Genomic DNA, 26,145 nt, shown 5'->3' with positions numbered 1-26,145 from the left:
ACGTATGTTTCATGTATCATACCCGACCCAACGCCCTTTCTTCCCAGCAGCGAGAAGTTATTGCGCGGGTATGGAGAGTTCGAGACGTGTGAGATGTTTGTTATGTTTTTAGAAGGTGTTGTAGTGGCTTTGTTTTGTGTGTGTATTTAGTCTGTAACATCCATTTGCTTTTAAGCAAACATATCCGTTGATTACATATATAATCCCGGGATGTCTACACGGATAGCAAAGTATCTGCCTCTCTGATCAGTCGGCTGCGGGTGTGAACTCGCGCCACAGACCTCTACGAAGTCCGAAGCTGCTGCTGTAACCGACTGAGCCATCGAGGCTCTTGTGTGTGTTTATGTATACATATCACAAAATAACCACACAACTTCACTGTGTATATATTTTCATACTACTGGTGTTAGGCATCAATAAGTCAGGATGGTTTAGATTCCAGATTCTTTAATTTACAAAGTACAAGCTTTCCAAGACATACAGTCTTCTTTATCAGGTACCTGATGAAGAAGACTATATATTCCATAACTTCTATTTTGTAAATTAAAGAATTTGGAATTAAACCATTCCATCTTTCCGAAGTCTAACACTAGTAGGATGAATACATACACACATACATAAATATGTATATATAAATTATGTATGTTTGTGTGTGTATTAATAAGAATCTTATTACATGTGCACGGTACAAGTATTGGAGTGGAGAATTTAATATAATCCTGTGTCACTAACGTATGTTTCTACTGTCAAGTCAACTTACTATTTTTAATTATCATAATGGCTAAGTATATGTGACAAGAGAAGCTACACGGTAATGTGTGTTCTTTTGTCATATACGAGATAAGTTTTTAGTCTCATTAAATCTACGGACTGTTTCTTCCCAATTTCAATTAAAGTTTCCCTGGAAATGGTGGAATTCAAGTAGCCAGCCTACTGTAGTTGGAGAATTATCACGCATATCCATGGTTTTAGAATTTTCTCTACAATTGTAAAACAAGTTAATTTAAAGAGAATTCAGGACCTTTATGTTAGAAGTCTTCATATCCTCTTATGAATAGGGTGTTTAAAGAAAGTTTTCTTAACTTGATGTTATTGATTTTCACGTATTTTTCATGGTGAACATGATTATGTTCTCATTTAGTTGGATTTTTCATGGTGAACTTACATTTTCATGTTATAAAATACGGTTGTCCTTGAGCCGATGGTAACTTTATTGCTGTGATCAAAAACGTCAGTCCTTGTCCTACTAACCTCAAGATTTCTTGTTTACCCAAGAGGTTGCGAGTTCTCTTGCTTTACTAATTTTGGTAATTTAAAGAATGAGATGAAGTTATTGGTTTTAGTGTAATTAGAGATATAGGTTTTTACTTTGTTATCAGATTTATCAGTCTCAAGGACCAACTGTAATTTCCAGTGCGTCACGGGACTAGAATTTCGCGTGACAGGTGATATTGGTTGATGGTAATGGCTATTCGTTCGTTTGCATTGTATGTTCCTAGTTTTCGCAAGGCCGGAGAGCCATTCTAGGGATGTCTCTGGCCTGGAGGTCGTGTGCCATTATGTCGAGTAATATTCAACTCCCAGGGGCAACATTATTTAGGCATGGTGTATTTAACCTACTTGTACTCCCTTTGTCCCATTTCATGTCGTTTCTTTCTCTCTCTCTCTCTCTCTCTCTCTCTCTCTCTCTCTCTCTCTCTCTCTCTCTCTCTCTCAGAGGTAACATATTTTTCTGAAGATTAAACGCGTGTATTATAAGTTTTCCAGATAAAATTGCGAGTAATATTAATCCTTTGTATGCAAGTGCTGTTCTAACCAGTAATTTTTGCTTACTTCCCGGGTCTAGCATTACATTAAAGGTATGTTATAATTACTCTTATTCTGTGAACGACGTTTTCATTGAAAGGTCATATACTGTATTATTTCAAGCAGAAAATGCAAATTCCCAAATGTAGTTTGATTGTGAATAAATCTATGAAAGTGTAGTAAAAATCAGAGCAATCGCAGCATCCAAAGGAATCATGTTAGAACCATTATCAAACAGTGTAGTGGAATAGCAGCGATTAGTTATTGGGGAAGGTTAGTATTCAGTAATGAAATACTCTGTATGAAATTGCATTGTTTTATTAATATATGTTTTTTTTTTTTTTTTGTTGGGCCATTTTTATGTTCTTCGTTGGTAGTTCATAATTGCGGCCAGCTCTAAAGTGATCAATTAGATGAAAGATAAATAAAGATTACCTTCATGTTCCATTTCTCTCTCTCTCTCTCTCTCTCTCTCTCTCTCTCTCTCTCTCTCTCTCTTGGAAAATGGTTTAGAACTCAGAAAATGGGGATATATTAGCGGTTTTATCTTTTTGGATGAAGACCGATGCCTTTCAGATTTAAAAAAAAAGTGGTAGAGAATTCCGGAGATCAGCTAAGTAAGATGGAAGGTAACAAAATCCTGAATCCTCTGTTTTCTTAATTGTCACAAGCAGATACCGCCGACCCTTCGGTTTACTAGTTATTTCTGGATACCGTCATACGACTTTCATAAGCTTTTTGAGCAGGTGAATATATGCTTACTTGTATTCATAGTGCAATAGATTTTTTACTTTTTCTGTTTCTGAAATATATTTAAAGAAGGCTACTAAGTTTTTCTTTTATTTTTCGTAAGATGTCACTTTATTGGAAATTAAGTCATAAATTATCGCCTGTTCATTACCACTCAAACAAATACTATAAAATATACAATATCCCTGAATGTATATAATGGTACTACCATTTGAGATCGCATAGTACCAATCATATTTATATGAAATGATCATTACTGCCATAGCATTCTCATAAAACTGCCGAAATTCTCAATACCTTTCACGCCAGGCATGGATGCTATGCAGTCAGAAGGTGATGATGCTATTCCCATGCTCATGGGACCCCGCAGTGCGAGTGACGTTTGATTTAACGACCGTCCTCACGTCGGTGCTGTTGAATGTCAATGATTGGGAGGGGCAGGAAGTATCTTTGAAGTTAGTGGATGGTCTCTCGGTTGCACCTGGATTCTTAAAGCAGACCTCTCGGGCTATGTGCCTGGAGTGCTCTCTCTCTCTCTCTCTCTCTCTCTCTCTCTCTCTCTCTCTCTCTCTCATACGTACTACTCGTTTTAGCATTGTTGGTACCTGATTGTTACGAGCGATGAAAAGCTGGGCGTTCGGGTTTATGGTCTTTGTATCTTTTTGTAGTCCAGGAGGCTTCTGCCCTGCTGTTTGTGAGTTATTTTGGGGGCTTGGAGATTTTTATTCGCGTATCTGAGCCGTTTGCATGTATTTGTTTACATTTATTTTGCTTTTTGATTTTTTATTGCGGAGATACAATTGTTTTTAAGGCCCTACTAAGGCTTGAAATATGTTTATGGCTTTGCCTTTTTATGCTGCTTGTGTTTTATTTCTTTAAATCTAAGCAGTATTAAATACAAATTGAGTTCTTGCGGTTTCTTGTAATTTTTGAACGAAACTCGTTTAGGTGAAATTGCCTTTTAAAGAAATCCTTTATAACCGTTGATTTGTTGTGGATTGTATAGTTTATGTACTGCGTTTATTCAGTAACGAGCTTTCATTAACATGAGAGTAAGAAATAACTGAGCAAAATCGATTTTCAGTATAAGAAGGAATGGTAGTTAATAAAAATGTGTAAGGAAATAAATATTGTGAAGGATTCTGTGGAATTATGTTAGTTTGTTATAGATAGAAAAACTACCATGATTAGTTCCAGTGGAGAATGTTTCTTGTTTGTATACCGTGAACTCTTACATTTCTTTCACCTTGAATGAGTTTTCTTTGATAATTGAGTTTATGCGAATCTTCCACACATACCTTCATTGAGATATGTAGACATGGTGTTATGTTTTTTTGTTTTGGATTGCATTTTTATTTTATTTGTTCTACCAGAGGGGATTTATGTAATGTTTTGCTGAGTCATCTTACTCGTAGTTATTCTCCGGGTTTAGTGTATATATAAATTATATATATATATATATATATATATATATATATATATATATATATATATATATGTGTGTGTGTGTGTGTGTGTGTATGTGTGTGTGTATATATGTATGTATGTATGTATGTATGTATGTATGTATGTATGTATGTATGTATATTAAATGCATTTACAGGGAATGGTATATTCAGTTTAAGGGAACACCGTATTTAACCGCTGCATTAATAATTCCCCCTAATTTCTGTAAAGTTGATTCCCATCACGTCATCAAACTTATCCTGATGCCACAAGATAAGCAGTTTGTAAAATGGCCGAAAAAATGACGTGATCTGTTGCGGAAACACTGCTCTGGAGACTAACATTCAGAATTACCGTAATGTTTCAAGAAATTACATTTCACTACAACGGCTATGTCTTGAATTTCAGATGAAGGCCGAGTATTCTGCATTTCTGAAATGTAATTTCTTGAAACATTAAAGTAGTTCTTTCTCAGAATGATAAGCTCCGGAGCAGTGTTTCCGCAACAGATCACGTCATTTTTTCAGCCATTTTACAAACTGCTTATTATTTGGCATCAGGATAAGTTTGAAGATGTGATGGAAATCAACTTTACAGAAATTAGGGGGAATTATTAACCCAGCCGTTCCTTCTCCCCAGTGTACCGATTACTAAGTATAATAGGGTATCCCCTTAAATTGAATATACCATTTTCTGTAAAGCCATTTTCTGTAATGGGGATGCAGGATGGACTCTACTGTTAGTGATTTCTCGTACCCAAAAAAAGTTGATATACTGATTATATTTTATTATGTATTCTAGTTTTTTTATGAAAATAAAGATATAGTTTTACATTTATTGGTAAGTACATAACGCAGATTATTGTTGTTTATTTCAAAGGTAATGTTTGATGCTTGATTGTTTTAGTTTTTTTTCTCTCTCCCTCGTTTTCTGGTACCGTAATTTACTAACCTTATTGTCAGCCGAAAATGCATGCTAGTATGAAAAAAATATCCGATGACCCATTTTGATGTGAAAGTTGACACAGTTATGATTGCATTTTCAGAGAGTTATAAGGTAGACTAAATTTATTTCAGTTATCACAAGAAAAATTAAGTCTAAGCAGCAGTTCTCGAATATTAAGCGATTGTGTAATTACTGTGGATTTTAAGCTTTGTGTGTGTGTGTGTATGCGCGTACGTTCAGAGCAGAGCATCGGGTTACTTGATCTGGTAGTTTTTATTTGTTTATTGTGCAACACTGAGCTTCATTCGGTTTCAGTACTTATTATTTTCACCATTTTCATTTTTACATTTATTATGTGAAATTTCAGGTTCATATTTCTTAAAACATAGTGGTTTTGGCAGACACAGTAATTATGTTGATTATGTTTTAAATTCGTAACTAATATTAACTGACTGTAAAAGTAATTAAGGTTCCATTTTATCAGCTTTAACAATGTGGTTCATTCGGAAAGCATAGTGTTTAGATTGATCGTATTGTTAAAGCTTAGTCATTGTTAGCAAGAAGGTGATTATATATTGATAACATGTAATTATATACACGTAACTTTTCAGTTATATTACTAATCGCGAGTAGTTGTGGCAGTTCTGTTATTTTCATTAGCTAATTTGCTTCCATGATTTTTAATAGGTCATAACTGCGTACGGTACTAAAATAGCAGAGTAACTTAAGCGATGACGCTATTACAGTTTATTATTAAACCAAACCATCGTTTTTACCACGTGCAAGGAAAATTATTAGAAACTGATAGTCTGGTGGAGACATTTTGATCAGGTTAAAGTGGGTTGTAATCATTTGATAATACCACACTACTTTTTCATAGGTGCGTAATCAGTTTATTATTGATAGTGTTGCTATCAGTGTAAAAACTTATTTTTAAGTGATAGGTGGCTAATTTGATTTTTATTTGTTCATTCATTGTTTGTAATCCAATATGTCTACATTTGAGACCTTGCGCCATCTTCTTATTATTACGGATAGGACATAAATATAGGATATTGTAAATAACATTAGTACCTCTTTCTTACTGTCAAGTATATGTTATGGACCTTTGATATGAGTTCAGTTTGGAGTCGTACCGAAGGTATAAAAGTGTCTGACCTCTATTTTTTTTTTTTTTATGAGCTGCTGTAGGCTCAAGAACCTGTGCTGGCATACAGCCATCTTAATCTTCAACAACAACAAGCTGCTGTTATTGTTTTTGTTTTCAATAATTTCTGCTAAATGTGTTATGATTATTTGCTGCCACCTGATGACATGGCTATCCGTTTATTCTGGTTGGTTGTTGTTATGTTACTGTAACGTTAATTTTTCCAGTGACTAATGTATTTCGTCTGTCGTCCACAGAATACGGCGTCGGTGACCTAAGGTATTCCTCGCCACATACATCTCGACCCATCTCCAGGACCTCGTCTCAAGCGTCAGTTAATTCTTTAACTTCTTCTACAGCTTCTTCTCTCTCTCATCTCCCACGGCGCTCGCATTCCACCCACACGCCCACAAGGTAATTTTTTGCACAGCTTCACACCGCAGCACCCCGTCGCTCATCCTTTTCATTAACTGGTACTTTTTTCTTAACAGTCAACATATGTTGATAGCGTCAGGTATGTCGGATTTCTTCCTTTTAACGTTTTTGGTCATTCTGTGTTAAGCTTTCTGTCGTTTCACTTAAATGTTTTTGCCAATGTAGACTTCTTCCTTCCAGTGTTTCCGCCTTTTCTCGTTCTTCCCTCATTTCATGTAAACGTTGTACTTCATTGGTGCCTTCTTTCTCTCGTCGTTCTTGTGTTTTCTTAACCTGTCATTCATTTCATGTAGACGTATTCACCAGTGTTGATTTATTTCTTGTCGCCATCTGTCCTTAATTTCGGGTGCACGTTTCTGCAATTTCTAATTTGTTGACTTGCTCTCTTCACGAGTTTTTTCCTGTTTTAACGTATTCTTCTTCTTTTTTTTTTGTAGGAATTTTGGCCAGTGATGGTGTCCTCTCAAAAATTTTGGCCTTTTATCCTAACACCTTCCACACTTAATGTAATAGTTTTTACTAATGCTGGGTGTTGTTTTGAAGTTTATAAACTTATTCGATTTTGGAAGGTCTAAATGATCAAAATGCATAAGTAGAACATCGTCCCCCAACCCAACTAACCTCTAAAAATGCAAATTGTCGTTGTTGTTTTGAAAAAATTTAAATTCATAGTGTAAATATCAACATGCAAAAAATAATGGCGTATCTGTTTATAGATGTATTGTGTCAGTAATCCACATTCTTTAATGCACATGATTTTATCATAACTTTTATTCAAGAAATGTATAGAACTCTGACTGCATATAACTGGTGCGACTTTATTGTTAGCCGTTGACATGCATTTTGGCTTCAGTTTTCATACTCTTGTTTTCTATATACAGTACTACTTTTTAGTGTGTCTGAATGATATCCCTTGTTACTCTTTTGTGGTTAACAAGTTTTTGTGGAGCTTTCGTTCCATTTATCTTTTAACATTGTTAATGTTTTTGGAAATTGAAAAAAATTTCTCATCATTTTTGAGAGGAAGAGCATATAAGAATTTAGGCTTTATTTCTGAAGGCTTGAAGTATGGCTGCTTTTCGTAGGCTGCAAAACTCAGTATTTTTTCAGCATTTGAAAGGGAACGTCCATGTTTTTGCTGTACTATAAGTATAGAGGGCTGTTGTCTTCGGCTGCACTGAGATCGTTGTCAGTTTCACAGTCTGTTCATATTCTTGTTTGTGTTATACCTCATTTTTATTCTTAAATTTTAACTCATGTCGTCTTAAAACCACTTCCGATTTATTTTAGGAAGGCAATGTGTCTTATAAAGAACGAACAAAGTATTTGAAATATTAAAAGCTGTGTACGGTGTGGAATTTCTTTGTCGTATTAGCTTGTGGTAATTAGTTGAGATATAACAGTTGCTTCTATTTTATGAAATATTTTTTTATCGTATTTAGGCTCTGTTAGAGTATTGTAGTAGTTTGATGAAAAGGTTTCATAGTTCTCGTGCGTTTTATATCCTCTGAAAATCGTTACCATTTTCAAAACTGCTGACTTTACAAAATAACGAGATGGCTCTTGAGGAAATTAAGTGTCTGACGTCAGTTTTGAAGGTGTTTCAATTCATGGTAAATTCGTTCTGTGAAAAATCATTCTTCCAGTAAGTTTGCATTCTTTTAGAGTAAACCTGATTTCAATATACACCGGTAACTTTTGACGGGAAAATAGCTTGTTTTTCTAAATAATATGATTCTACTTTTGGGATTTTTATTCATTGCAAATTCCTTAATTTTCCTGAAGTTTTCTCTATATTTTGACATTTTTCCCTGTCGTGGTGTGTGTGTGTGTGTGTGTGTTTTTTTTATAAGGTTCATTTGTATCTATCAGGTTTTCTTCTTAAAAAAGGTAGGACATTTTTCTCCGTGACAGTTCTCTTCCCGATAGGGATTAAATTCTTTTAGTTAGAAACTTTTCCATTCTTAGAGGAATGCTTATTTACATAATTATTATTCTTCCAGTGTCGTAGTATTTGTACATGGCCAGCCCCGTGAGAGTTTAGAATTTTGACTTGGCCATCTGATGAAACTGCCGAATAGTAAAACAATGATATATGGGTATATACCCCTTATCTCTCATTTTTAACATTATGAGCCGCCGATGTAAACTACCACATGTTGCTGAACCAGTTTCTGATGGTTCAATGAACTTCTTTTTCAAGATTATGATGCAATTCAATTATACTACGAATGTAAAAGATTAGATAATTCAAAGATATGCTGGTTTGCTATGAAGAATTATTATGTGAATTATTATAATCACTTGTTTAGGATGTTTTATCTGTATTTCACACGTCAGTTTTATAAAATTTGGAATAGCTGTCTTCGATAGTTCAGGCCTGTCGCCACTGAACTTTCCGCATGATATTTTGTAGATAACGATAAGAGATTGTTGGTACTGAAAAGGAAACCGTTCATCGATTGTAAGACAAAATGCTCAAGTTTGCCTCTGATATCAATATATTTTAGATAGTTAAAAAAAAGATTAAGAGGAATTTGAAAGATACTTTCGGCTATTATCTAATTGATGCGTTATCTTAAAACTTCTTTTAGGTATTCATTCATGAAAAATGAACTGATAAGGAAGCATTGTGTTTTACATTTCACTCAGCAATGTTGTTTTTGTGAGAAATTCCACGTCGTCAAAATTATTATAACCCAAAATCACTCCACAATCTACAATCACCACTAGCGGTCATCGGCAATGATATCTGAATAATTTCGAAATGACATTTGATCATTCAACCGGCGCCAAGGTCAGTCGGGCACTTGACTTGTGAATTAACAGGAAGTAGCCAAGGTATTACGTAAGCGATCGTGGGAAGGGTATTGATCATTTAACAGGAGAGAGAGAGAGAGAGAGAGAGAGAGAGAGAGAGAGAGAGAGAGAGAGAGAGAGAGAGAGCAATATGCTCTTTGGTAGATTTCGTTTAATTTTATATTATGTACACACTAGTGTACCCATACCCTCAAGATTGACGGTAATATAATAATAGGTCGAGAAGCTAATGATCCGACCTCCATTCAGAAATGACGGCAGTTGAAGGAGAATCTGGACAGTAAGTCCCGACCCTAGGGAGTTACGTAACGTCTCGAAGTTCGGACCAAGGTACCTTTGTTCTGTGTATTAATGCAAGAGTCAGTGGTGAGAGAAGCTGTATGTAGGCTGGACGACAAGTCTTAAACATAGAGTTTATTACCAGTAGGCGGTCGCGGGCACACAGAAAATAAGTGTGTATATCTGCAATGCTTTGCATGTCTTAGAGTAATATATATATATACATATATATATATATATGTATATATATATATATATATATATTATATATATATGTGTGTGTGTGTGTGTGTGTGTGTGTGTGTGTGTGTGTGTGTGTGAGAGAGAGAGAGAGAGAGAGAGAGAGAGAGAGAGAGAGAGAGAGAGAGGAGGAATAAATGTGAATGACGCACCTGATGGTCACGAACCTGGGAGCGGAGCTGCCCAGCCATCATGCTTTGATAAGAATGTTTCATTGGTTACAGGATTAGATGTGCCTACGCTGAATTCAAGCTATGTTACCAGCAGCAAGGATCTGCTAATGGGAGAAGTAAGTTTTATGATCACAATGTATGACATACTCAAAGATGGGGAAGTTCATCTGCTCATTCATATATATATATATATATATATATATATATATATATATATATATATATATATATATATATATATATATATATATATATATATATATATATAATAATGAACAGATGAACTTCCCCTATATTTATGTCACACACACTGTTCATTGTTCATAATATTTGAAATATTTGACGTATAGTGTATGTATGTCTGTAAGTGCGTCAAAGGGGGGTTGTTGTTATGTTAAATATTAGAAGTATGTTAGGAATTGATAGGATTGCAAGCGAGATGCTAGTGTACAGCATTGAAAGTGGGATTTAGTGGCTGTACAGGCTGTGTAACGGATGTTGCACTGAAGGAAATGTAGTTTTCAAAGGAATGGTGGAGAAGAATAATTGTTCCATTGATTCCCCGTTACGAGAGGTAACTAAAAGATATACGTGCCTAACATTATTTCGTGTACTGCGGAAAATGTTTTATAAGTTTGAGCTTATACAAGGAGGTAGTTTGAGCTTATACAAGAAAGTTTGTGAATCAGATATTCATGAAACAATCACCTGGTAAGTTTGAGAGTGATTAGAAAGTGTTTTCCGTGGTGTACATGGACATAGCTTAACATAGAATTAATTGCACTTATGTAGGTTTATAGCTGAAAAAATATGTTGAGCGATTCAATAATGAAAGCGTAATGTTCCAGAATATGTCGATGGAAGAAAGATCTATGTAGAAGTGGGTCCAAGAAAAAGGCTTTTATGTCTCCATGGTTACTTTATCTTTATTGATAGATTGGTGAGAGAAGTCATATTTTCAGTGTCCATTCTCCGAGGCTTCTGGATTCCAAATTTGTTTTGTTGTTCAGCACAGGGATAGACCCGCCTGTTTTCTTTAGGCGTTCTATTTCCCTTTGGTCCTGAAGGCCAAGACTAGATTGAGCATGCTGCCAGTCGTGTTAGCTTTTTGCTAAAGCAGTAACTACGGACGAAAATTTATTTGAAGGTATTTTGCTAGCTAAGACTTGAAGGTTCCTCGTGTGCTATTAGAGAGTTAAAACTCATTTTCTGTCTGGTTTTGGATGTAATTTTTAAGGATTGAGCAAATATTTCAGTTTTGTATGGTATATGGAGATGAGTCCTCCTTCCCGAATAAAGATAATTCCACACCGCATACGTGCTCTCTCTCTCTCTCTCTCTCTCTCTCTCTCTCTCTCTCTCACCAAAGGGGCTCGTTTTTAATTGTGTAATTTTTCTCATTTATTTGATATTTCTCCTTGAAGTTCAATGTAGCCCATTACTTTAGTCGCTTTAAAACTTTAAATGCAGTATTTTTTTTTTTTTTTTTACGTTTTGATACAAACATAGATGGCCTTGGCAGACGAAAATCAACCAGTATCTAGCACGACATTACCTTTTATAACTATTTGCCTTCCTTTTCATCCAGTAGTGGCCTTTCTTGTTGCAGGGGCTCCCGTCGTTCGCTGCGTCAGACGAGGTCAGCCTCCAGATCGAACCGATCCAATTCATTTTGTGGTTATAATCTGCCTGGAGGCCTCTCTACCTCCTCTGTTAACCTCGACTCGCAGGAGGACGTCGCTACTTTGATTATTACTCTCAGGAGGGAAAGGTAAGGATCAGGTGACGTTTGTACTCTACACTGATTATTCTAACAGATTTGGAGAATGTACAGTTGCCAACGTGTGTCACGCACGCAAGCACACACGCACACATACATATACAGTATATATACATACATACATTATATATATATATATATATATATATATATATATATATATATATATATATATATATATATATCCCATTTGTCTGTTTGCCAGTGTGCAATTACCTTATTTATATTATTTTTTATATAAGAATTATGCGAGACGATATTATTGATCGCAGTTCCTAATATTTTGCACGTAACCCCAAATTTGGCCATAATTTTGGCAGGGGACTAATGAAGCCCATTCAGATGACACCAAGGTTTAATACGACTTTGTGACCTTGACCTCCGTACCAGAAATAACTGCCATCAGAAGCTGTCGTGTTTCGGAAACACATCTTTTCGGGAGGAAATTGTCAGTCAATCAACTTTGCATAAACCTATTAATCCTGGCATAAATCACAGTGGTGTCGTCTTCAATATTTCAATAGTTAGAATAACATTAGTGGCGAGTTGTTTGGATGTCTGTAGGGGACCTGTAAATCTTTAGTAATATTCTCAGTATGTGTATATTAGTACATACGGGTATATACATATGCATTGCACAGCAGCGGGAGGTGTTGAGGGTACCTCTCACCCCTCCCACCGGACAACCTTATATTAGAATAGGCTGCTCCAGCTCGCGCTGAAGGTAATTCTTGTATAAAAACCAACGGTTTGTATATTAGGAAAAATACAAATTACTCAATTACTGATATCTGTTGTAGTGCATACAGTAGTTACGTGGAATAGCCGTTATTTCACGTGATTGTTGTTTATACTACGCAAATAATAAAATCTGCGTCACTTACTCATGTCACACGATGGAGAGAAACAATATATCTGCCTTCCCTTTTTTTAAACGTTTATATTTGTTCCATCAGGTCACGCCTCCTTCAGGAGATCGAAGCCGAGGAGGAAGAAAGGGCTTGGTTCTACAGTCAGCTCGAAAACTTAAATCAGCAGTTGCGTCGTTTCTCTGCCGGTGAAAACGTGAGTATTAAGTGTAATATATTAAAGGAAGAGCTTTATATATATATTTAAATATATATATATATATATATATATATATATATATATATATATATATATATATATATATATATATATATATATATATATATATATATATATATATATATAAATGTTCATTCGCCATTTACTCCAAAACATTCATTGGCTCTATTCTGCTCGTTATATATGCGGTAAATCTTTCTGTTGGTAGTAACTGAGAGTAAGTTAAGATTTTAAATATTGTGCACACAAGGTAGAGAAATTTGTGAACGTAAAGAGAACCAAAGTTCTTCTTTTAAAAATCGTTATCCATGCTGTTGGCTAGATCACGCATGAGTGATTGGGTTTCAAGAGTGAAAGTTTGTGGCTTGTTTTATTAAGAGCGTGTGGAAAAAGGATTTGTGTGTCTGCCGAAAATTGTTTTAATTATAAGTTGAGAGATCTTATAACTCACCATATTTTTTATAGATCTTGAATATGAAAAGTATGTTTTGAGTAAACAAATTTTTTTTCCATTTGCGAGAGCTACCATTTAGAACATTTTTAATCGTACCCTAATTAATGCCAAAACTAAGAGTGATGCCCGCACCCGACGGACGATAATGGGCACTGGCGTCCAAAGGAGGTCGGGGCATTCAAGGTATCTTCGTCATGTAGCCTTTGATGTTTTGGAATCTGTCACCGCGGGACAGTTAGGATGACAAGTAGCTGATGGTAATCGCTTCCTCTCTGTGTGATGAGTGACTCGAGATTACTGTCGCCGGTGGCTTGATTTGTTCTGTTTTGTTAAGGAGTCATTACGAAGCATGTTGCTTATCAGTAGTCTTGTTCATGTATTTTCTTATTATTTATTACTTGTTTTTTCGACCGTCATGTTTTTAGTAGTGGAAGGCACCTAGCGCTTAGATCTTTGAAAGTCTGACTTCTTTTTTGATATTTTTTTTCGCCAAGAATAGTGTTTTCTTTTGAATTTCGAAATGCCTTATTAATTGGTCGTAATGCATTGCGAGAAAGGAACTCATACAGTTGAGTAATGTTTTTGATGAAATCGCCATCGGCGTTTCGTAATATTGATGCCTGGGATAAGACTGATTAGTTTTCCTTTTTGCTTTGGAGTCTCTCTCTCTCTCTCTCTCTCTCTCTCTCTCTCTCTCTCTCTCTCTCGTGTTGTTTTATATGTGTTTTTAATAAAAGGTTAATTATTTTTTGCCTGGTCATTTTTAACTTTAGTTGATTAACTGTTGTATCTGAAAGTTTTGACTCACTTTACTCATGTAGGTGAATTATTAATTATCGTACCCTAGCAAATACGGGTATAGAGGTTTTCGGTATTATTTTCATAGGTTATCATAGTACAGTGTAATTATAAATATTTTCAGCATTGCTTTTCAATTTACCAAAGTTTGCATAATCTTGTATAATCAGTTGTATTATTTTCACCGTTTATCAAGGTTCTATACAAATATTATTAGTATTATGTTTTCTGTTAATGAAAGTTTGAATAAATTTGCGTATATTCCACATTACTGTTACAGTTACTCATAGGTCTGTATAATTACCTGCAGTTTAAGTATTGCACTTTTTATCAATGTTTGCAAATTTTTCTTTGTTCTGCAGCTGGTCAAAGTTATGTATAGTCATAGACAGTTTCGAAATTTTACGGTTTTTATCAATTAATTTTCTAAAGCAGATACCGATGGGGTAGGCAACTGTCTGATGGAATGAAGATAAAGAAATAGCAAGGGTAAAGAACAAGTCATATGATCTCTCAGTAAGGCTAGTTGGTCTGACGTGGACCTTCAGACTATGACCTACCAAGAAAGACATCCCTGAAGGAAGCGATCGACTTGCCTTTGTTATGTCATTCTTATTCCTCTCCTCATGCTAATTAGTGTGTGATAGCAGTCAGTGAAATCAGGCTTGTTGGTATTTAGGGTGTGACCTCGTTCGCTTTTATTTTGCCCAATTGGAGGGGCTCATTAAGCAATTAGCTTATTTTGATTTCATTGTGTCTGCAATTAAACTCACTACTCGAAGTTTCTGCAAAGCACTGTTAGAGGCGATGAAGAAACTAATCCAGTCCTTTTAGTCACCACAACCTGCTCAGCATCTTCATTGTAAGCTTTTATTATTATTATTATTATTATTATTATTATTATTATTATTATTATTATTATTATTATTATTATTATTACTACTATGAGACAAGCTGAAATCTTAGTTGGAAGAGCAGAATGCTGTAAGCCCAAGGTTCCAACAGGGTAAGCATCCCTGTTCAGAAAGTAAGTGGAGAAGTAGAGAATAAACTATGTAAGGAATAACAAAGACAAACAGTTAAGGTAAATTACTGAGTAAAATAAGACTAGTAACACATACACTGTGATCTAAGATAATTAAAAAAAGAAAGTCAAATAAATAAGACAAATAAACCATGAAGTGGAACTCATGTCAGCCTGCTCGACAAAGAAAAAAAAAGCATTTACATCATGTGTAAACTTATGAATCTCCAACTGTTCAGCTACAGGGTTAGGTTTCATTCCACAACGTGGTCTCAACAGGACTAAAACTTCTAGAAAACTGTGGTACTCAACCTCACAGAAGAAAAGACAAGACTTAGAATTAATTCATAATGTAATACTACGTGATGGTTATTATCACCAGGGATGATTCAGAATTTTGAAATACTTTTAACACATGCGTCACAGGTCTTCATTGCTGGAATCGTTCTCTATGTTATTGTCAAAACAGGCATCTAATCACCTTCATCACTATTATCTTGTCCATTGTTTAAAGGCCTTTAAACATTACCTTTCCTGTCAACATTTTAGTGCAGTAGAAGCCTCCTGTTATCATCATAATTATAATGCAGCGAATATCGTGAAAACTTGTTCAACACCATTTGAGTACTGTACTATTCTCCAGGTACTATCATCACCGACATTGCTTCATAGTACAGTTTCCCAGCTATCAACAGCCCTAAACAGCAGTGTTGTTCAGGTATAAACGGTTATGTAGCAACATCTGATGGTCACCACCATCATATGTACAGAGACCCTCTAACCAGCATCATAATCTTCGCCATCACCATCATATATGGTAAAGGCCTTTAACCATCATCATCATAATTTAAATGCGTCGCGATCATCTGGTCGTGAACCGCTCCCCATGCCATCAAGGAACTTATGCCTTTCCCTCCCACTTGTTCCATCGTAGGGGGATCAAAGCCTCAATCCTTAGGCCAGTCAAATGTGTTTGCATAGCGAGAAGTAAACACAGCCAGCGTTGTCCCATTCTCTGATACCCCCGGAACTGGGTCTTCCTTAAGGTCCAAGGTCCCGTGGTGACGGGAGGGAAATCTGACTCTTACCGACCCATATTTGGCGTAGGATTCCGTGGGGAGATCATTTCCTCCGAGTCATTAAGACACGATGCTTGACAGGCTCCGAGGTGAAAGTTTATAGCGAGTTTTGTGTTTTGTGGAGGCTTCGTCATTAGCGTCTTTTATTAAAAGAAGCTTGAATTCCCCTCTGAGTGAATGTAGTTGACGAAGAGTCGGGAAAGCGTAAAGCGTAAATAATGTGGGGAGTGGCTTTGGTGTTGGTGGCTTCCTCAAGAATGATCAACATAACTTTAATCATTCTTTAGTTGTTTCAGCTTATGAGACTTTCCGTGAGTCAGGAATTTAAGCTTTAATGTCATAGCTATTGTATTTTTATAGGATGGAACCAACATCGATCGTAAAAAGTTGCAAAGAATATTAATTTTTGTAATGATTTTTGATATTTCGACATGTTAGTGTTCAGGTCACATCCTACCAAGTTACAAAATGCAGTATTAGAGTATTGTGCGTTTACCAGCAAACTTATGCTTCTGTTCGTCTCCTTTATTGTTCTCATTTATAACATGAGTGAACCATTCGCACTTTTCTTGTATCGTAGAAGAGCGTTCACATAAGGAGTTATTAGATTCCCCCCCCCACCTCCCCCTTTTTCTTATTGCAGGCTTCCCACGTGGTTTGTGTACGCGTGAAAATGCATTAATGGCGAGATGGCTGGTGAACGGGAATGCTGAAAATGCTTTTTGCCTTAAAAAAGTTGAATGAAGAGTCAAAGAATGTAGAATGAATGCATCAAGAATGCGGCTATTCTCCCCTCACGAGCATGTGATGTTTATTAGACTTTCTAAGCTGGTATATCTAGTCTCCTTTTCGCGTCTAAGAAATATTCAAGGATGCGTTTAGAAAGAGAGGAAGGAATGAAATGGAGGGAGTGTTTGTGGTCTGGTTAAACATAGATAATAATAGGAAGAGGAGTACAAATAAGGCATCAAGATAGAAAAAAAGTTTAAATGCTGCCACCTGTCTCGGGGCATCATGAATGTTAGAGAGAGAGAGAGAGAGAGAGAGAGAGAGAGAGAGAGAGAGAGAGAGAGAGAGAGAGACCTTGATCAAAGCTGTCTGCGTTGTTTGAAATTATAAACTAATTTTCTTCATTTTGTAGAGAAACACTGCAGGTGCCTCTTGAGGAGTAGAAAAAGGCAAATGACTCTTGGTGATCAACTCAGCAGGTGCAGCAGTGGCACAGTCTGACATAAACTCACAAGAGAGAGGGAGAGAAATACTTTACTTCCTAACTGGCGACTGAAGTTATTGAAGTTCAGAGAGAGAGACAGAAACCGGAAAAATTTTAGTACCCAGCTGACGAACGTAATGGGTTCAGAGAAAGGGAGAGATCACCAACATGTTTTAGTACCTAATTGGTTAGACGTGAAATTATTGGCATTCAGACAGAAAGATAACGAGAGGTAGGGAGAGGTCTGTTGATCGGCCTGTTTATTTTCGTGAATAAAAACAGTTCCGTGTCGTCCCATAATCTGTCTCTCCGTCCTCGGCGGTGCCTTAGCAGTCCTCGTAATTATTGGGGTTGATATTGAGGTCAGTTCACCTATCGTCTTTTCCGATTCTCTGTTATCAACGTCGGGCATTTAATTCGTTCATTTTCTGTTTGTATTCATGGACCATGCTACTTTGTGTGATTTAGGCTAGCCCAGTGCCCAATGGAAATGGACTTGTGTGAATAGAAGGCCAGTATTTCTTGGGAACCGAAGGCTAATGCGAACTAGTTTCAGCCTTTGCTTTTGCAGCAGTATAGCTTTTGAATAAATGATAGGACAGTTTTCGTATTTTGGCATGAGTTATTTTGTTTTCATTTCTATGTATGTATATGTATATATATTTTATGTATATATATGATATATATAATTATATATATATATATATATATATATATATATATATATATAAATATATATATATATATATATTATATATATATATATATATATATATATATATATATATATATATATATATATATATATATATATATATATATATAATGTTTGTGAAGGAAGGTCTTATAGTTTCTTATACAGTTATTTGTATGAATAAAAGCTTGCTGAACTGAACGAGTTTTAAGCATTCTATCCGAAGTACAAAATGATAGTTGTTTTACTGTGTTTAAGAGTTCATGAGTCACAGTTTCACAGTTACGGCAAATTGTTTTTATTCGCCGAAGTGGCCGTAAACTGCTTTTTATTACTATCTTTTTTTCGTTACTCAATGACTGCACAGGCTAGTGACAAATCTCACAAATCCCCGTGTAGTGGTCTGTATGAGAAGATATCAATGCTTAAAAAAAAAAAAGTTGAATAGTGTCCTTCGTAAAAGTAAATACCTTAACTGTGGGAAATTTTTTTTTATATATTTTCGAATAATTTGCGGTGTGTAAAGTTGCGAATATTGTAGATTTTTTTATATAGATGAATAAAAAAAAATTTGAAATTTATTGCATTAATGTAGATACATTTTGATTTGGCAAATGCTATGATGTGCTATAAAGATTGAGATGACGTGCAATATGTTTTAGTCACGACGTAATTGATAGTGCCACAAAGAAAAGTTTCTTCGAAATTTAATTTCAATTTTGGAAAATCATAAAATATCATAATTTGGTGACCAGGAGTCTCTTAATAATGTGATTTTCTGAAGAAATAGAAAGTGTTGTAACTAATCGTGTTGTTAAGAAACTTTCACCGAAGAAAGCCATTGCAATTTCAGTTTGGTGTGCATTAAAAAAAATATTTTTCGACAGTCGGTATACATGACAATGTTTTAGTTTTAGTGACGTTTAGTGTAAAGGCAGTCACTTCTGGGCCCCTGTTAGACCACTCTTTCACATACTCACTGTCACATGCACACGCACGCGCGCTTTCTGAAGTAAACGGCGCCAGGTGAACACATCAGACGTAACTAGAGGATGAATCATTTTTGTTCTAAGCTGTTGTTAGTAACAACTGTCGTATATCCTTAAAACACCGCTTTGAGACGTCCACTGGGCAGACACCACTGATGCCCTTTGCTCTAGTGCCTCGCCTTCTCCCCCCCTCCCCTTACCCACGCCCGTGTCCCATGTTCCTAGCAGTGTCATACGTACCCACCACCTGCCCCCTGCCATTGCCACAGTGTCACCTTCTCCGGGCATCTAGACAACCCCCTACTCTAGTGCCCTTACGCCATGGAGGTCTGATTTTACCTACACCAACCCCCTGGCCCTGCCCAAGTGCCCCATGCCACACACATGCCCTGGTTCTTTCTTAGCCCATCCCCCACCACAAAAGCTATCTCAGCTCCCGTGACTCACGCCACAAATTATCATTGCATCTGTCGACGGGGTTTTGTATTACTCGCTTTTTTTAAAAATCTTGCAACAAAGAGTGAAATATTGTAAGTGCATTCAGAGATTTTTCGCATTTTTGCCTATTGTGAATTGGGTTTTTAAAAAAAAATTTTTTTTTTATATTATGCAACGGAGAAAGAAATACCGAAAAGTACATTATAAGGCTTCTTACACTGTAATTTAATCCGTCATTGTGAATCTTTTTTTAACGTAAACTGAACTGGATTGTGAATATTTTGTTTTATTTAATATTTAGGCCCCTCACCTACATAGTTTATTTTTTATAGTCTGTTTTCCTTGTTATTTAATTACACTTAAAATATCTCGTTAATATTGATTTTTCGCCTGTTTTGAGTGCATGTCAATTACATTGGTACTCATAATTCTGCTTCTTTTTATGGTTTTACGACACTCGAATAAGATGTGGGAACTTTCAGAATTGCAGTGAATATATTTTTGCTCCCTCTTAAGCGGAGTGGTTAGTCCATTTTCGTAGAGGGCATAATATTCAAGATTTTATATTGTTACTTTATACTTTCACAGTGTTAAAGCATTTTGTTGCATATTTTTCGTTTTCTTATTTGCTGTGTGTCCTTTGCGTTTATCTGTTATATTAATATTAATTTGTAAGTATTTACACTCTTACACTCTTTCTCCACATATATACCTCAGTTTTTACTATGCGCGTGTGTGGTTTAGCTGTAGGGATCCATCGATAAAGAGCTCTATCTCTGCAAAAGTGATTTGCTGTATCCTAAATTATCCCGGTAAGGTTGCTTGCGGACCATCATGTCTGTTGTATGTCATTTTAATTGGCGCTTAAGAGCGTATAATTGCCCAACCCAGTGTTCAGTGTTACAGCGATACACAAACAAGCTTTGTTTGTTTTGTTTCTTACATTAGATGGCCGTTACTTCCTCGTTCTGGACTGCTGATGTGATGTCCCATTAACTGTATGAATGGGTAGTTTGTCATTTGATACCTGGAGAAGCCCGAGTGACATACATTATGATAATTTGATGTTGGTGTACTGTTTGTGGTCTTGCGGTCTTGTTCATATCCATGTCATTTTTATTAAGATTTATGAGCAAAACATGAGATATTTTCCGTCCTCATTATCATAATTTCTGAAAATATGCGCTGCCATATGTCATCCATATTGAGGTTATCGCAACACCGACTCCACGTTGTCGAGGAAAACATTATAACCAAATTGAGTGTTGCTTCTGAACAGATTCACAACATGCAGAGGACATAATTTCAAGAAAAAGGCTCTTGAACACGCACAAGTGCTGGTCCCAGATCAGTTACCCTAATGTAAGTGATGTTGAAAGAAGTTCTTTAAGGTAAACTACATGCTGTCACAGCAGTCCATGAGGTAAACTACTCAAGTGCAGGCCATTTGCTTAGGGTAACGTAACACCGACCCTTTGCTAGGATAACAATAACACAAACCGCATCCTTAAGTAACAGCATAAAGGAGTACGTGACATTTGATACCTTGCTTTTTTTTATTTCCACTAAAATATCCCGTGTGATGTAATCTTCAAGATTTAAAGCCGGTGCGTTGCCATCAGTGACATATATGTTGCATATTTCTTCGCGGAGATATTCTCTCCTCCGCTAAAGGATAGCGGCGCTTTCGTTCATTTTCGGATGAGAGGGAAGCTAACCACATCTATTCAACATCCTAATCTTATCCTTTCTACTATTAGTCTTCTACAATCGACATCGCAGACGCATGAGCTCTAGGTACTTTTATCGTGCAGATAAGTTTGGCGGTCGATTGAATGTTTACTGTCGAATGGAGAAGTTGCATTTTCTCGATTGGTTTGTTTGGGCTTGAGTCCCAGTTCTTAATATCACGCTTAGAAAAAAATTAATGAACGCCCTCTGTTATAATAAGTAACTTGTCAACAGTTAAGGTCTGTATTCTGATCTCGGTGATTTGATTACGTAGAATCTAGTCTTGGCACGTGCTGATCATTTACAGTTTTTGACAACCCTAAAAGGAAACGTGTTTGTTATTTTCCTCGTGTCTTCCATCGTGTCCAAGACTGTTGCCAAATTTTCAGGGGTGTTTTAATTTTTTTTTTCCTCGAACTTCTTGGTCAGCTATGTAAGGAAAGACCAAAACATGGCTGGGAACAATAACAAGAACTGTGAAGTAACCATCAAGTAATGTTAGATCTTAACCGTAGGGCAGAAACAGGCTTGCTAGAAATATGGCTACGTCAAGAATTCTGTATCTTTTAGTTATACCCGTGAAAGTTGAAGATGGCCATCTGTGTTCATGCTAAAAGTTTTTGTATGGTGTAAAATCTAAGTTATTAAACTGTTAAAACTATTAGGTAAATGCCTGGTGGATATTTTGAAGTCAGAGAATGGTTGCCATGTTTTGATTTGTAAACTCAAGTTAAAGGGTTAATATACCTAAGTTTGGCGCCAAGCACGTCGGACTTTCTATGACTGCCGGGTGACGGTATATACTGTGTAAACTATAACTTTCTTAGTTTGTATAAACTTCGTGTGAACTTCGGTTTTTGTAGAATAATGATTAACCATGTAAATTATGAGTAAAAAGCAAGCAGATAAATTAGTTTCGCTGTCTTCAGTCTCTCTTTAATTATTTCCTTCTACTCATCCTTCTTAGGTTGTTGATTCAATGAATATATTTAAATGAGCCGTTACTCGATGATACAATTGAACACGTTTTTTCTTTGATTTTATATATATATATATATATATATATATATATATATATATATATATATATATATATATATATATATATATATAGCTTTCGATATATATCAGTTTCAGTTATTGATTATTAGTAATTTTCATTTGGTTATTAATTTATAGATTCTGTTTCTTTTCCTTTTCTCTATTTAGTTCTGTTCTTAACATGAGGAGCTCTGTGACATTCACTCTTCGCAAGTTATTTCATAATTTTTTCGTCCCATGCCATAATAATGTATATCAAAATCAAATAGGAATGATAAAAAAGTTTTAGAAGTCAGTATGAATGAAAAAAGTCTTCAAAATAAAAAAAATGGTAACTTGCATTTTTTTTCATTTGCTTTGCCCTCGTTCAGTTGGAAATTCGAGAGATCCTCTAACAGTCCTAGATGGTTGGCCCCATTCATCAGGATCTTTGATTTTATGCGACACTTTTCATTCTTTTTGGACAGAGAAGGTTAGGCCTTGAATTATGAATATATATATATATATATATATATATATATATATATATATATAATATATATTTATATAATATATATATATATATATATATATATATATATATATATATATACATATACATATATATATATATATATATATATATTGTGATGTGTATAGAGAGAGAGAGAGAGAGAGAGAGAGAGAGAGAGAGAGAGAGAGAGAGAGAGAGATTTGATGTTTAATACTCTGGAACGCTGGCATTGACGCCCTCGTGATCCCTGTGGTTAACGATGGAGTGATAGTTGGCGACGTCGTATTGTCAACAATCGTTAGACTCGAGGAACAGTTTCAAAGGGTTATTCACTACCCCATTTATTGGCCATCGAGTGGGCGTTGAGTTCTGGTCTTACGGGGGGAGGGGAGGAGAGGGATAAACTGAGGATTAGGGGCCCCGCGAAATGATTCTCTCTCCTTGTCTCTCTTTTATCACACTTGTCCATGGTTTTTGTACTTCTTTTATTTACTGTAATCTCGGATCTTTATTTTATGGTATCGGTGATTGGACAATTTTTAAAGTTTTTTAGTGGTGACAAAAGTTATGTTGTAACTGTGTAATTTTTGTCATTTTAGAAAGGACCTGAGAGATCGTTTGAATTAACACCAGTGGTGTATATCCGAAAGTTAAAATTGTCTCATTTAAAACGGCCAGTAGACAGGACAACAAAATCTCATTTTGATCGTTGAACCCACCGAACCTTAAAGAAGATAGTCATTATAAATCATATCATGTAAGTAAAAAGAAATTGACAGGTTATTACGACGGTAAATAACGCGAACTCTTTGGGCGTGGGGTGCAAAGTCTATTCTCTAGACCTTGGTGGGGTGGTAGAAAACTTGAGATTCTGTTATCGGTCCCGGTGACTCGAAGTGAATTCTGGTCTCAATGACTCATTCTGGTCTCTGCGTACGAGGATCATGATTGCTTATGAAGGTACCTCCATATGTGCCTGCGATCAATTCGGCTTTGTTTAGTCTTGGAAAGGATCCGGGTTTTGAGGAGGAGGGTGCAAATGGATGCAAAATTATTTCAGAGGTGGCCGACGTGGATTTGGTCCTGGCCTTGTGTTGCAAGACACTGCAAAGGAGGTTATGCATTTTTAAAATGTTATAACGATCCATTTTGGGTGGAATTGAGTGTTTTGTAACAAGGTCAGTTTACCTTATTTATATATATAAAAAAGGTATTACGTGGTGCAGGGAATATGGTGATGGCTGACTTTGAGAATCAAGTACATCCCCGACAATGCTTGGTTACAAAAGGAAGTTGAACAGAAGGTCTCACTTGGGCATATGGCACTTATCTGTGTGACAGGTGAGGAAAAAGAAAGACAGGCCAAGAGGAAAAGGACTCTCTGAGGAGACGTCGGCCACCCGGGGACAGGAAAAGGAAAGTCTCTCAAGAGGGCAGCACCGGTGTCACTTCCGGCCTTCCCCTTTTGTGCATCGTCATTGGGAAGATTGATGGTTTACTGCGTATCTCTCTCTCTCTCTCTCTCTCTAAGTTCTTGATCAAATGTAGAAATATTGGGGTATCCAAATGATGATTCCTTGGTACTTGTATTGCTAGATGATCAGCCATTTAGCTAGAGATTGACTTTTTTATCACTTTGGGTGTTAGGGCAATAAAACAACTAACACCTCGGAAGGAAGATGCCATCGGGATGAAGTGGAAGAATCACTTAGATGTAAAGGATTATAAAAAGGAAAAAAAGATGAGATTCAGAGTGAATGTTAACAATGTTGGAATCATGGTAAAAAATAAAGTGTGTGTGTGTGTGTGTGTAAAAGAAGGTCTTGCACTTCTGTGAATTGAATTGGTTGATTGTGTGATCAATTACCTTGTTATATTATGTCATAATGGAAGGCTACGATTTGTATATGGATGAAAAATACAAATTACTATTAAAATTTGACATTTTATGGTCAGTATTTCAAGTAAATGGACTTCCTGTTGCAACTGCTTCCGCCGTTAACGTTTATATTTAAAAAAATTTCAGCATCAGAAAATAAGACATCATCTACAAGAGCGGTCCATTCAGTGTCGTTATCACGGAAAAGCAGAACAATAAAAATAAAAGAGTCCGGAGCTTAACGGAAGTTACATTCTTAATGTCTCTCCAAAAGTGCAATCACTTGTTATTAATCTCGAGTTCTAAGTGTGGTAAAAAAATTTCGTAAAATCTACACCACTTTTTGAGGTAGGTTGCCAACAAAAAACAAACAGACAAACAAAAGACATTAGCCTCTGCTTAGGAGGTAATTAATTTAACATGCATTTTGATCGAAAGCATACTTTTCTTATAAATGATCATATTTTTGTGCATTGAAATATCTCGTTAGTCCTTACTGTTAGTGAAGAACGAGAGAAATTGTTCTCGGCTTTTTACTTGATGAGGATATTATACTCCTCTTTGACTGTCGGCGTCTTAATCCTTCTGCATATTTGCATTTGAATAGAGAGTCAGATTGCTTTGGCAAGTGGCCTCGTAATCCACTGGTATATGGCAGCAGACACAGACAGCCGACCGACGGACGGATGGAGAGATAGACGTGCATATGGTTGCCGTGATTGTGTGGTCATTCCGGTGTCTGGTACTGAAATGTTTGTAACCATGTTTGTTTTGCGAGTTTTTGCAACCCAGGATTTTATTTTATAGTGTGTGTGTGTGCGTGTGTGTGTGTGTGAGAGAGAGAGAGAGAGCAAGGAAAAGTTTCAAGAGCAGTTACAATGAAAGACTTTTAAAGATTCCCTGCCCAGTTACAATGCTAATGGTATTGCAGACTTAACAATTCTAAAACCAGTCTGTGTTCCCCGCCTCAGCCACAAGTTACCCATCAGTAATGGTATTGCAGTTTAACTGAATCTTTGGGATAAGATTACATATATATATATATATATATGTCTATATATATATATATATATATATATATATATATATATATATATATATATATATATATATATATATTTACACACTACTTATATTCATCCAGTACCACAGTTGTTCCGTGGCTTTATAAGCATATACAGACCCTCGCAGAAAAGGTGAAAGGAAAATTATGAGACACCGAACTTTCATCTATTTTCCAAGACACGATCATAGTAAAGCATATATATATATATATATATATATATATATATATATATATATATATATATATATATATATATATATATAATGCTTCTGTCATAGCATCCCACATAATCATATTATATTCAGCCTTTGATGAAGAAAGATTGAGAATATACTT

The 26,145-nt window shown here is 35.8% G+C and overlaps 1 protein-coding gene across 10 annotated transcripts in view; it reads left to right on the top strand.

Annotated features, from left to right (window-relative positions):
• LOC136834324 (adenomatous polyposis coli protein-like) overlaps positions 1–26,145 on the top strand; it is a 631,708-nt gene that overhangs the window by 436,590 nt on the left and 168,973 nt on the right. For all 10 annotated transcript variants that reach the window (XM_067096814.1, XM_067096811.1, XM_067096812.1 and 7 more), the window contains 3 exons: positions 6,352–6,508; positions 11,651–11,812; positions 12,778–12,886. In XM_067096814.1, coding sequence (XP_066952915.1) covers positions 6,352–6,508; positions 11,651–11,812; positions 12,778–12,886 — 428 coding nt within the window. The remainder of the gene's footprint in view (positions 1–6,351; positions 6,509–11,650; positions 11,813–12,777; positions 12,887–26,145) is intronic.

The sequence above is a fragment of the Macrobrachium rosenbergii genome, chromosome 53 (genome assembly GCF_040412425.1).
Source record: "Macrobrachium rosenbergii isolate ZJJX-2024 chromosome 53, ASM4041242v1, whole genome shotgun sequence".
In the NCBI taxonomy this organism is placed as follows: Eukaryota; Metazoa; Arthropoda; class Malacostraca; order Decapoda; family Palaemonidae; genus Macrobrachium; species Macrobrachium rosenbergii.
Note: the sequence above shows the minus strand (reverse complement) of the source record. Positions and strands in the feature narration are given on the sequence as shown.